We start from the raw sequence: 14,384 nt of genomic DNA, 5'->3' as shown, positions 1-14,384 counted from the left end.
TTCTTCTTCTTCTTCTTCTTCCTCCTTCCTCCTTCTTCCTCCTCCTCCTCCTCCTCCTCCTCCTCCTCCTCCTCCTCCTCCTCCTCCTTCTTCATTAATTCTCACCTAAGGATATTTTTCCCATTGATTTTTAAGAAGAGTGGAAGACAGAAGGCTAGATGTGAGAGAAACACATTGATTGGTTGCCTCCTCCATGAACCTTGACCAGGGTCTAGACCGGGGAGGAACCTGCAACCAAGGTACATGCCCTTGACTGGAATCGAATCCGGGACCCTTTAGTCCATAGGCCGACACTCTATCCACTGAGCCAAACTGGCTAGGGTTCTGGGTCCTTTTCATTTTGGCTTTTTCTTTCATTGAATAATGGAGAAGTTAATAACAGAAAAGAGGGAAGAAAGGAGAGAAAAAAGGAGATGAATATGTGAAGGATCAAAGAGAAACAAAGTCTCTCTCTCTCTCTCTCTCTCTCTCTCTCTCTCTGTCTGCGTGCGCACGCGCGTGTGCTCAGAGACAGATCCTGATACCAAGGTAAACCAGACTGTGTTTTGGTTCTCTAATGAAAACTGCCAAGAGTCCCCAATAAGGAAATTTCCTGTCAAAATCACAGAGAACATGTTCTGTGCGGGGTCATCTCTGGAGAGCACACACTCCTGTAAGGTAACTCTTTTTCCCTCTGAGACACTGTTTTGGGATCCATATCTCCCATAACCCAATCCAATGTCTTGTCTCTACATTCAAGAGCAGATCAAGGTAAATGGGGTGCAGGAAGGAATAAGTGTCCCCCTTCCAATCAGGAGTGAACTTAGGTGCCAGGGTGGGACCTGGGACCCTTCGGTCTGCAGGCTGATTCTCTTATCTACTGAGCCAAACTGGCTAGTTTTTTATTTTCTCAGGGTGTTCTCATTTTTTTTTTAAATATGTATTTTTTTTGGTGTTTTTTAAAAAAAATATATTTTATTGATTTTTTACAGAGAGGAAGGGAGAGGAATAGAGTTAGAAACATTGATGAGAGAGAAACATCGATCAGCTGCCTCCTGCACAGCCCCTACTGGGGATGTGCCCGCAACCAAGGTACATGCCCTTGACCGGAATTGAACCTGGGACCCTTCAGTCTGCAGGCCGACTGCTCTATCCACTGAGCCAAACCGGTCAGGGTGTGTTCTCATTTTTTTATGGCGTCCTCTGACGTGACCTAGGGAGAGGGGTGGGATGGCCCCAGGATGCCGCCACACATTCCTCCCAGTCCTTATTACCACACCTTTCTGTTCTGGGCCCTCAGATAGGGACTTGGTACTGGATCATCTTTGTTTTGGCTACTCTGCCTGACCCATCTCTCCTTTTTCTAATAGGAAATAGATGCTGCCCCAATCCTGTGCCAAAACCAGCTCCAAGGGATCCTCTCCTGGGCAGAGGGGTGCATTTTGAGGGGTGACATTGGCTACTACACCAAGGTTTCCCGCTACGCAGACTGGATTCTCAGGGTCATCCGTACCAACTGAGCTCTCTGCAGTCCCTCTCCCTCTACCTCAGAACAAGATGGGAACTTGGCTGCGAGAAGTTTTCTGTTCCTTCCATTCTCTTGACTTCTCTTGTCCGTTCTCAGTCCCAGCTTGAATGATTATCAAAGAACTTGAGCTGGATACTATTCTCATAAACGGGATAACTTCTCACTACTCCCTTCCTCTCCTCCAACTTCCTACTTACCTGCCGTGGTTTCCCCAGACTTTTCTTGAGCTGTTCTCCGCCTACCGCCCTCCAGACGACATGTAGGCCCCAGGAATGTGACAGTGAGATTGTGGGCACCTCGGTGGTGCCTCCTTTTGTCTGACATCATTAGTGTTAGTCAGGGTCTGTGCCTCTCACCCCATCGTATCTAGTCAGGCTGCAGTAAATGCAGGATGTTAAATAGGCTGTTAGCAGCATAATTATTAAAAATAGAGGCTATCATTTTATGAAAGCAACAAGTATAAGGGTTTCAAAAAGGTTAAGAGTTGAGGGAATGGGGAGAGGAGTTAAGTGGGTCAGACCACCAACAGGAAAGGAGGGATGAGCTGAGAGATCTTTCTAAATGCTAAGCACAGGAAAATCTAAGATGGCTGGAATGATATCACTAGAAAAACAACAGGGAAATACTGAAACTTACGTGACTATAATTGTGTCCCTGTGTGTGTGTGTAAGTGTGCAAATATACATTTGTGTGTACAGATTGGGAGGGGTTGTGCACAGAATGAGCCATTGTTTTCAGTATGTTTTTTTTTCTTAAAAAAATTTTTTTTATTGATTTCAGAGAGGAAGGGAGAGGGAGAGAGAGAGATCGAGAAACATCAATGATGAAAGAGAATCATTGATCAGCTGCCTCCTGCATGCTTACTAATGGGGATCGAGCTCGCAACCTGGGCATATGCGTTTGACTGGACCCTTCAGTCTGCAGGCTGACACTCTATGCACTGAGTCAAACCGGGTAGGGCTGTTTTGTTTTTTTTTAAATATATTTGTATTGATTTCAGAGAGGAAGGGAGCAGGAGAGAGAGAGAAACATCAATAATGAGAATCATTGGTCGGCTGCTTCCTGCGTGCCCCACACTGGGAATAATCAAGCCCACAATACGGGCATGTGCCCTTGACCAGAATCGAACCTGGGACCCTTAGGTCTGCAGGCTGATTCTCTATCTACTGAGCCAAACCGGCTAGTTTTTTATTTTCTATATTTCTTTTATATCTGGGGTGACCTTGCTGGCCAGGGAAAGACTTTCCCTCTCAAAGCTAACAAATTCCTAGAGATAGCAAATGACTTCCCCCATCACATGCTTTCCATATACAAACAAACCAACTCAGAGTCCACACTCCCAACCACCTCTTTTATCCATCTTTCACAAACCAGGCCAATATTTCCCTGCCCTAAATGACTCCAGGGTCAGGAATTAGACAACTAAAGACCCCACACTAGCCCAGCACCCACTGAAATGATTCAGATTCCACAATCCTGAACTTGCTCACACTGGCCTGCCCTGCCTGCCCATTGCCTCTTTCGGAAACCACAGGAAAGGCTTGTGCCTGTGGCTTCCCTTCCCTCCTGCTGCTTCCTGCCTGGGCTGGCAGGCTCTTCCTCACATATCCCTGCTTGGCCTGGCTTGCCCCTTAGTGAACGCTCTTCATGATGTTGGCCTCTCAGTGTCCTCACTCAGTTATCTCTACAATTAAAATCCTGGGTACAATCAAAACACCCATCAAAGATTGTCAAACTACAGCAGGAACGCTGCGGCAGGGGGGGGGGGGTGGTGGTGGTGTAAGAAATCAACCAAAAGACTTGTATGCATGCATATAAGCATAACTAATGGACCCAAGACACTGGGGGGCGGGGATGTGAGGGCATGTGCCGGGGAGGTAGGGGAAGCCGGGGAAAGGTCAATGGGGGGAAAAAAGGGGACATATGTACTACTATTTGTAATACTTTAAACAATAAAATGAAATAAATAAAAAACCCCACCCATCTAATGAGCTTTTAAATCTCAGTTCTTGTGTTTTTTTTATTTTTTTCAGTTTTATTTCAAGAAAAATGATTTTATTTTATTTTATTTTATTTTTTTAATTAAATTTTTATTGTTCAGATTACATTTGTTCCTCTTCCCCCCCCCTCCTTCCAGTTCCCGCCCCACCCTCCGCCCTCACTCCCCACCCACTGTCCTCATCCATAGGTGCACGATTTTTGTCCAGTCTCTTCCCGCATCTCCCTTTCCCCTTTCCCCCCCAAGAATAGTCAGTCCATTCCCTTTCTATGTCCCTGATTCATTATAATCACCAGTTCATTCTGTACATCAGATTATTTATTCACTTGATTCTTAGATTCACTTGTTGATAGATGCATGATTGTTGTTCACAATTTGTATCTTTACCTTTTTCTTCTTCTTCCTCTTCTTAAAGGATACCTTTCAGTATTTCGTATAATACTGGTTTAGTAGTGATGAACTCCTTCAGCTTTTCCTTATCTGTGAAGCTCTTTATCTGACCTTCAATTCTGAATGATAGCTTTGCTGGATAAAGTAATCTTGGTTGTAGGTTCTTGGTATTCATCACTTTGAATATTTCTTGCCATTCCCTTCTGGCCTGCAAGGTTTCTGTTGAGAAATCAGCTGACAGTCGTATGGGTATTCCCTTGTAGGTAATTGAGTCTCTTTCTCTTGCTGCTTTTAAGATTCTCTCTTTGTCTTTTGCTCTTGGCATTTTAATTATGATGTGTCTTGGTGTGGTCCTCTTTGGATTCCTTTGGGGTTCTCTGTGCTTCTTGGACCTGTAAGTCCATTTCTTTCACCAGGTGGGGGAAGTTTTCTGCCATTATTTCTTCAAATAGGTTTTCAATATCTTGCTGTCTCTCATCTTCTGGCACCCCTATAATTCTGATATTAGTCCGCTTGAAGCTGTCCCAGAGACTCCTTACACTATCTTCACACTTTCGGATTCTTTTTTCATTTTGCTTTTCCAGTTGGGTGTTTTTTGCTTCTTCGAATTTCAAATCTTTGGTTTGATTCTTGTGCTCCTCTGGTCTGCTATTGGGTATAATATTCTTTATTTCAGTCCGTGTATGCTTACTTTCTAATTTCTTTATCGTAGCATCGAGGGTCTCATTAGTTTTCGTGAGGCTCTGCTCAAGTTTATTGCAAGCCCTCAAAATTGTGATTTTTAGCTCCATATCCTCCATTTCTGTCATGTTTTTTTGTCTCCGCATCTTTTATGCTTTCTTGGTGCACCCCCTTGTGGTCTTTGTGCGCAGTCTTGTTCTAGTTAAGCCTTAATTGTTGTAGTTAATACTAGAGGGATTTGACCACCAGGCCGACAGGCTGTGAGAATCAGCTTTGTGGAAAACTTCAGTCTCTGGGGAGGTGCTAATCTAGCCTTTGCCTGAGGCGATCCAGCAAATGGCTCTGCGCAGGGCTTGGGTGGGGCGGGATCAACAGGGCAGGGGGGAGGGAGCAGTTATGGCCGCTCTCAGTCCGTCCCCAGAGGCTCTGCCTCTCTGTCCCACAACCGCTGCAAACTCGGAGGGACCGTAGCCAGACAGTCCCGCTTCTCCCGTTTGAATCTGGGTCCCTAGAGACTCACCCGGATCTGTAGCCCAGAGTCTGAGACTCCTTCCTGATTGAAAACGACAACCGCGCCCTCAGCCACCAGCCCGCTTTGCGCGGCGCACCACTGTACCTTTAAATTTTCCACACTGCGCCGCCTCTGAGCCTCGTAATGCTATTGTTTTTCCTTCTAGTTGAAGAGTCTCTCCTCAGCCAGCCTTCCTGTGGTTCTGGTTGATGTCCGTTCCGTCTTTTAGTTGTATTTTTGAAGTGGTTGTTTGCGGCAGCAGTCTCCGGTGTTTACCTATGCCGCCATCTTCGATTCTCCTCCATTATTTTCTCAAGAAAAATGATTTTAAAGATAATAATGTTACATGCAATAAACACCAATTATTCAAGAAAAATGATCTTACATATAATATTACATGCAATAAACATTAATATTTTAAGAATAAAAGGATTTTAAGTATAATAATACTACCAAAACTGTACTAACATAGTATGATATCACAAAAGTTGAAGGAAATATCAAAAATCTGCAAATAACAGGATTACTTCTATTATATTCTAGTATACCCCCCCCCCCCCGGCTCTTTTTTGTTCATCAGTTTATGTTGTTCATTATATTCCACAAATGAGTGAGATTATATGATATTTATCTTTCTCCGACTGGCTTATTTTGCTTAGCATGATGTTTTTAAAGTCTATTTTGTTGGATATCAGTTATTGCTACTCCAGCTTTTTTTTTTCTTTTCCATTTGCATGGAAAACTATTTTTCATCCCTTCATTTTCATCCTGTGTTTTGTTTTGAGGTGGGTCTCTTGTAGACAGCATATAGTTGGGTCATGTTTTTATATCCATTCAGCTACCCTACACCTTTCGATTGGAGCATTTCCATTTACATTTAGGGTTATTATTTTGAGAGGTACTTATAGCCATTTTAATTCCGTATGGCTAGGTTTCTCTCTCTGTTTCTTCTTCTCAGCAATCCCTTACAGCAATCCCTTTAGCATTTCTTGTAATGCTGACTTGGTGGTGATGAACTCCTTTAGCCTTTTTTTGTCTGGGAAGCTCTTTATTTGACCATCTATTTTGAATGATAGCCTTGCTGGATATAGTAATCTTGGTCTCAGATCCTTGCTTTCCATTAACTTGAGTACTTCATGCCATTCCCTTCTGGCCTGTAGAGTTTCTGATGAGAAATCAGGTGTCAGCCTTATGGGAACTTTCCTTCCCCCGGCTGCTGGCCGCCGGTCGGGCCTTCCTCCATTCTGCGCCGCCGCCTGGTGGTCAGCACACATCATAGCAAGCAGTCAAACTCCTGAGGGGACAATTTGCATATTAGCCTCTTATTATATAGGATTCTATTTTATTATTAATGTTGTTAATATCTTACTGTGCCTGACATATAGATGAAACTTTATCATAGGTTTGTATTATAGGAAAGAACATAGTATATATAGGGGTTGGCACTATCCCTGGTTTCAGGTATCCCTGGGGGCCTTTGAACTTATCTCCTGTGGATAAGGGGAACTACAGTATAAAGGTCCAGAAAAACACCCAGGCAACTCACTGCCGGTCACTCCTCAGTCCCAAGTTTTCCAGCTGCTTCACCTTTCTTTCTGCCACTTTTCAAGTCTTCTGGTAAAGGACTTGTATATTTTGTTATTTGTCATTGTTGTTAGCAGGAGGTGTAGAATGGGATGTGAAAAGTGAATATTAGAACTTCTATGTACATTTATTTTAGCTCATCCTTTAAACATGTCTATTTTGGTGTATGTTTTACAATGTACACAATAGTTCAGTTTACATATACGTAAAGAATACATGTATAAGTATACATAGATTGGTGGTGCATGCTCAGAAATGTTGCATAGCCTTGGTGACAACACCACATATCTAAAATTAGACTGCCCCAGATTTTCTGGGACATCTAATTGCCTTAAATATGTCCTATTTGATTTAGGACAACTCCCTTCAACATGGAACAGACTGTAAGTATACTCACCAATTAAGATTCTTATATATATCTTTAGTTGAATATATAATTCTTAGCTCAAATAATGCTTCCTACATTCCTTAGAACTTTCATATGGAAAAATGGTCAGATGAGGGTGAATCATTGCTAGAAAAGTAACTCTTTAAGAGTAAAATTCCATAAATAAAATCCAAGTTCATGGTTCTGACATAATAAAATCAGATGAGCTGAGTTAAAAGAAATAGGTTCTTTCCAGAGTGCATAATTAGTTAATCTGCTAAGCATCCAGGCCCATTAGTCTGACGTCCGTCTTTATCTCTAACATAGAGAGGCACACCTACTAGTTCAGGTAACACTCTGAAACTGTGTTCTACAGCCCCTTCCACGTGGCCTTCCCTTTGTCTCTCCCTGGCAATGACACTGAGAAAACTGGTAACGGACCCACCTGAGTTTCAGTTGACAGATGACTGCCTTGCTAGAGGCCATCTGCCTCAACACCCTGTAGCTCGTTGTAGCCACATGACTAAGTTTTGCTGATGGGATGTGAGTAGAAGAGCCGAGCACAACATCTGTATCACATTCTTAAGAGGGAGCTTTTTGCCCTTCATATCTTTTTCCTGCTTCTCCTGAGCTGGAGCACAGTTGTGATGGTGGTCAGCCAGCTTCAAGCATGCCCACGCGGAAAACAAGGGGAATGGAGCAGAACAGACAGAGGGAGCTGCACGGTCTCCTGGAGCAGAGCTGTCTTCCCGCCAAAAACTGCCCCTCGGCTGCAGACTGCTGAGAGATAGAGGAACACATATCTCCTCTGAGCTGTACTATGTTGGGGTTTCTTTGTTATAGCAGCTTATCCTATAACCTAACGAATATACCCAACATCTGTTTGCTCAGCGTACATCAAATGTCTATAATATATTAGGTTCATTTCATTTAAAAAAAATGAATCAGACATACTTTCTATTCTGAAAATCTCCCAACATAAGAAAGGAAAAGTTGACTCAAAGGGAAATGGGATGATGATCGACATTTATCAACCACCTGTGTCTTCACAGGCATTGGCTTATCAATCCTTACCGGAAAACAACAGCCACCTGAGGTGTTAGTGGTATCATTGTCGTCCAGCTAAAGAAATGATGCTCCAGTGGCCTTATCAGTGGTGGATTCACCAGGCCTTTTCACTGTCATCTTTGAACTAAGGCTACTTGCTAATTGGTCCTGACAGAGCCAGTAAAACAGTATCTCCGTGGCCACCACTGAGATTCCCCCCATACTAGGCATGTGTGGTTTGTATTCCAGAACCCCACCCACTCCATCTTCCAACAGCAGCTCCCAGGTTTTAGATTGAGTTTTATTCTTACTCTCCCCCGCGTTCGTCCACGCACACCAAGACTGCCCCGCTGTCTTCACTCAGAGGTGAGACACACACCTGAGGCCTAAGCCAGTCAGTGCGTCCTGTTCCCTACGCCACAGTGGTTGGAAGCCACCTGCTCTCACTTTTTGCTGTTGAAGCTGAAAGGGTGGAAAGACTGGAGCTCTGCTGTGGAGACCCTGATACTGAAGCCACACAGAGTTAGAGAACAGAGAGCAGCCAAGCACAAGAGGCTTGTTCAGCCTGAATTCAACGAGGCTCGAAGCCCGGGACCTGCGCCTGGGCATTTTAGTTACACGAGACAACAGATTTCCTTTTCAACCTGTTTGGGTCAGGTTTCCTGCCACTTGTAACCAAAAGAATCCCACTTATTCCTACAGTCTTAGCCTGTGCCAAAGGTAAGGAATTTCTGTGCATCAGTGGAGACAGTGTGCATCTTTCTATCCCATTTTCATAATTTTATTGCTTGCCAGAACCTCCAAGATCCTTGATAAAGAAAAATTTATTATGTAAAATGCAAATGTTTTGTCAGTAGCAGTAATACACAGAGAGACTTCCTAACATCTGTCTTACTTGGTAATTTTGGATTTGCCACTGTTCCTGGCTTGTGAATATTTAGCAGTAGCATTGATGATGATTTATATTCATGTTCTTTAAAAATCTGGTGTTTGATCTAATGGTACCCTCCGTCTAAATATAGTGCACAATCAGAAATATTGCAGGTTCCAGGACAAAACCTCTAGTGAGTTAAATTTGGAGTCTTCTTGTACCATCAGAAAAATATTAAATTCTTCTTGTTTGTTTGTTTGTTTTTTGGACTTTGAGAGCTAATTTCATAGTACTGCTTTAAACCCTTTCCTCAGGAAATCATCAATGTATTGTATTTGCTCAGATAACTTGTTTTCAAAAATATATTGGATTAAACTCTGAATCACAATCTTCCCTTCTAGTCTCATGCACTTGGTCTGAGGAGCTGGCTATATTTTCAGTGATTCTATTGAAAACTAATTTTCTGTAATAAATTAGTATTATTTCATTGACAGCTTCCCCCTCCCCCCCCCCGCAGGCTTTGTGTAGTACACATATTTCTATGCTCTGTATCTGTGCTCCTGACTTCCATTCCTCCATCACACCATCCCCCATAGTGAGGAAAGAGGTGGAACGCACATGTCAGATCTGTGGAGAGGGGGGTGAGCGGCTGAGTGTGTAGGTGTGGAGAGGGGGGTGAGCGGCTGAGTGTGTAGGTGTGAACGCGTGGCCTGTGCTTTCCACTGCATCTGTCTGTGTGTGGGAACACAGGTTCAAAGAGAAAGGAAGTGTGTTAGAATTCTAGGGCTGCTCAAAACTGTATAATGCCTTTAATTTTTTATATGATTTTGATTATAACTCTGATTTTCAGTTTTTGAGTCTCTGTGTACTGTTACAGAACTCAAATTAACATAAATGAGATCGCCAATGGAATACTAGTACATGAAATTTTAGGAAAGAGCTTCATAGACCTTGATGAGAAGAGTCATCTGTCATCCTTAAATTTTAACTTGACATTTTACAGCTCCATATTACCAGTCTCTAATATGTTTATATTCAAATTACTTATATCCCTTTTTTTCACATATTGGAACTAGAAAATGTTCCTAACACTATCACACACACACACACACACACACACATATACACACCAACATACTGTCTTGTGACAGTTTTGTTTTTTTAAGAAAAAAATGATGACTGGAAGTTTGTACTTCTTTTTTTAAAAAAAATATATATCTTTATTGATTTCAGAGAGGAAGGGAGAGGGAGAGAGCGATAGAACATCCACGATGAGAGAGAATCACCAGTCAGCTGCCTCCCGCACACCCCACACTGGGGATCTAGCCTGCAACCCAGGCATGTGCCCTTGACCAGAATCGAACCCGGGACGCTTCGCGGTCTGCAGGCTGACGCTCTATCCACTGAGCCAAACCAGCCAGGGCTGTACTTCTTTTTTAAAAAAAATATATTTTTATTGATTTTAAAGAGGAAGGAAGAGGGAAAGAGAGAGAGAAACATCAATGATGAGAGAGGATCATTGATCGGCTGCCTTCTGCATGCCCCACACTGGAGATCAAGCCCGAAACCCAGGCATGTGCCCTTGACTGGGAATCAAACCTGGGACCTTTCAGTCCGAAGGCCAATGCTCTATCTACTGAGCCAAGCCAGCTAGGGCATAAGTTTGTACTTCTTAATCCCTTTTCCCTTTTCTGCCAAAACTCCCACTCCCTGGCAACCATCAGTTTGTTCTCTGTATCGCTGGGTTTGTTTCTGTTTCATTTTGTTTGTTCATTGTTTTGTTTTTTAATTCCACATATAAGTAAACTCACACAGTATTTGTCTTTCTCCTTCAAACTTATTTTACTTAACATAATAGCCTGCAGGTCCATCTGTCTTGTTGCAAATGGCAAGAGTTCATACTTTTTTATGATTGAGTAATATTCCATTATTTAGATGTACCACCTCTTCTCTATTCATTCATCTATTGATGGACACCAGGTTGCTTCCGTATCTTGGCTATTGTAATCAATGCTTCAGTGAACATAGGAGTACATATATCTTTTTTAATTATTGTTTTTGTTTTCTTTGGATAAATACTCGGAAGTGGAGTTGCTGAGTCATATGGTAGTTCTGTTTTTATGTTTGGGGGAATCTTCATACTGTTTTCCATATGACTGTGCTAATCTACAATCCCATCAACAGTGCACAAAGGTTCCCTTTTGTCTCATCCTTGTCAACTCTTGTAATTGGTTGTCTTTTTTGATAACAGTCATTCTAACAGTGTGAGGTGATAGCTCATGGCAGTTTTGATTTGCAACTCCCTGATGATTAGTGATGTTGAGCATTTTTTCATGTGTCTGTGGTCATCTGTGTGTCTTCTTTGGAGAAATGTCTATTCTGGTCTTCTGCCCATTTTTTAATTGTATTGTTTGTTTGTTTTTTGTGTGTGTTTTTTTTATGTTGAGTTGTATGTGTTTTTTATATATTCTGGATATGAACCCTTATCCATTATATCATTTATAAATATCTCTTCCCATTTAGTAGGTTGCTTTTTGTCTTGTTGATGGGTTCCTTTGCTGTGCAAAAACCTTACAGTTTGATGTAGTCCCATGGTTTATTTTTGCTTTTTGTTGCCTTTTCCATAGGAGAAATGTCCAAAAAGATATTACTAAAAGACATGTCAAAGAATTTACTGCCTATGTTTTCTTCTAAGAGTTTTATGGTTTCAGATCCTGCATTTAAGTCTTTAATCTATTTTTAGTTTATTTTTGTATGTAGTATAAGACAGTGGTCTAGTTTTATATTTCTTGTATGTATTTGTCCAGTTTTCCCAACACCATTTATTGAAGAAACTGTCTTTTCCCCATTGCCTATTCTTACCTCCTTTGTTGTAGATTAATTGACCATATAAGGATGGGCTTATTTCTGGGTTTTCTATTCTGTTGTATTGATCTATGTGTTTCTTTTCATTCCAGTACCACACTTTTGATTACTATAGATTTGTGGTATAATTTGAAATCACTGAGCATGATATCTCCAGATTTTTCTTCTTTCTCAAGGTTTCTTTGGGTATTTGGGATCTTTTGTGATTCCATATAAATTTTAGGATTTGTTCTACTTCTGTGAAAACTGCCATTGGTATAGGAATTGCACTGAATCAATAGATTGTTTTAGGTAGTATGAACATTTAAATAACATTCTTCTAACCCATGGACATAGTATATCCTTCCGTTTATTTGTGTATTCTTTAATTTCTGTCATCAATGTCTTATAGTTTTCAGAGTATAGTTTTTTATCTCCTTGGTTAAATTTACTTCAAGGTGTTTTATTATTTTTGATGCAATTGTAAATGGGATTGTTTTATTAATTTCTCTTCCCTGAATTTGTTATTTGTTCATAGAAATGCAACAGATTTCTGAGTATTTATTTTGCAACCTGCAACTTTATTGGACTTAATTTTTAGATGTTATTCATTATTAAACATGGTACTGTACAATAATGGGTTAGTGAAAAAACTCAAGAAGGAAATTTTAAAATATCGTGAGACAAATGAAAATGGAAACAAAATTATTCCAAATCTTTGGGACCCAGTAAAAGTAGTTCTAAGACAGAAATTCATAGAGATACAGGTACTACCTCAAGAAATAAGTAAAATCTCAAAATAAATTTACATCTATAGGAACTAGAAAAAGAAAAAACAAAATCCTAAATGAGTAGAAAGAAGGAAATAATAAAGATCAGAGCAGAAGTAAATGAATTAGAGACTCAAAAATAATAGAAAAGAAACAAAAAGATCTGTGAAACTAAGAGCTAATTATTTGAAAAGAAGAAACAAAATAGTAACCTTTAGCCAGGCTCATAAAAAATAAATAAAAAAATAAGAGAGAGAGGCCCAAATAAAATCATAAATGAAAAAGTAGAAATGATAATCAACATCACAGAAATACAAAGGGTTTTAAGAGAGTACTAGAGCAATTATATGCCAACAAATTGGACAAACTAGAAGAAATGGATAAATTCCTAGAAACATATAATCTTCCAAGACAATCAGGAAGAAACAAAAAATTTGAACAGACTGATTACTAGAAATGAAATTGAGTCAGTCATCAAGAGACTTCCAACAAACAAAACCCCAGGACCAGATGGCTTCACAGGTGAATTCTATCAACCCTTCAAAGAAAAAACAATACCTATCCTTGTCAAACTATTCAAAAAAATTTAAGTGAAAGGAAAGCTTCCAAACTCATTCTAAGTCCAGCATTACCCTGATTCCAAAACCAAAGACTATTAAAAAAAATTACAAGCCAATATCCCTAATAAACATAGATGTAAAAATTCCCAACAAAATATTAGCAAACCAAATTCATCAATACATTAAAAAGATTATGCATCATGTTTAAGTGGGATTTATTCCAGGCATGCAAGGATAGTTTGATATCTGTAATCAATCAACATAATACACAACATAAACAAAATGAAGGACAAAATTCATGTGATTATATCAATAGATGTAAAAAAAGCATTTGACAAAATCCAACATCCATTTATGATAAAAACTTGCAGCATACCTCAACATAATAAAGGACATATATGGCAAGCCCACAGCTAACATCATACTCAATGGTAAAAAGCTAGAAGCTTTTTCTCTAATATTAGGAAGACAACAAGGATGCCCATTCTAACCACTCTTATTCGGCATAGTATTGGAAGTCCCAGCCACAGCAATCAGACAAAAAAAAAAAAGGTATCCAAATTATAAAGAAGTAAAATTTTACTATTTACAGATGACACCATGCTATATATAGAAAACCCTAAAGATTCCACCAAAAAATATTAGAACTAATAAATTAATTCAATAACAGGTTTTTTTTAAACCTGGATTTTGATGCTATAATGGTCAGAAAGACTGATTTTATAAACAGTAGTTTTCTTTTGTGTGTGTGTGTGTGTGTGTGTGTGTCACAAAAATGCCATGCATCAAGGGTAATTGGTTAATACAGTGTTCTTGGATTCTACTTTTTAGCCTTGACAGTAACTTGGCACATAATCCTGAGCAAATAATCTTGTGATCCAAGACTCAGACTTCTTTACTAAACTTAGATCATCCCCAAGGTCCTTTCAAGGCCCATGACTCCTTAAAAGAGACATGATTTATAAATCACAAACATTACCTTTGTGATTAATAGGAAAAAATATGAAATACTTTTGAAGCCTTACCCAATTATTTAATATTAGTTCTGGATAACAGATTTATGCTTGAAGTTATCCATAAATCTTACCCTTCTTGTCTCAATTGGCGACAGCCTTGGAGTACAGAGGATACCATGTGATTGTGATGCAATACATTTTGCAAACAAAAGGGCTTTGTTTTGGTCATTGCTAGATCCCCAGTTCCCAGAACAATGGATTTAAAATTTTCTAAATGAATAAACAAGAAAGTGCCAA

The 14,384-nt window shown here is 40.1% G+C and overlaps 1 protein-coding gene across 2 annotated transcripts in view; it reads left to right on the top strand.

Moving 5' to 3' along the window:
* LOC106698181 (serine protease 58-like) overlaps nt 1–2,299 on the top strand; it is a 90,333-nt gene extending 88,034 nt beyond the window's left edge. The window contains exons 2-3 of one of the 2 annotated variants that reach the window (XM_023759653.1): nt 509–657; nt 1,350–2,299. In XM_023759653.1, coding sequence (XP_023615421.1) covers nt 509–657; nt 1,350–1,499 — 299 coding nt within the window. In that variant the 3' untranslated portion in view covers nt 1,500–2,299. The remainder of the gene's footprint in view (nt 1–508; nt 658–1,349) is intronic. The other variant, XR_002830948.1, reaches the window with a different exon arrangement.
* Nucleotides 2,300–14,384: the final 12,085 nt, after the last annotated feature.

This window comes from Myotis lucifugus, unplaced genomic scaffold, assembly GCF_000147115.1.
Source record: "Myotis lucifugus unplaced genomic scaffold, Myoluc2.0 scaffold_3, whole genome shotgun sequence".
Taxonomy (NCBI): domain Eukaryota; kingdom Metazoa; phylum Chordata; class Mammalia; order Chiroptera; family Vespertilionidae; genus Myotis; species Myotis lucifugus.
This window is presented reverse-complemented; position numbering and strand designations above follow the sequence as displayed.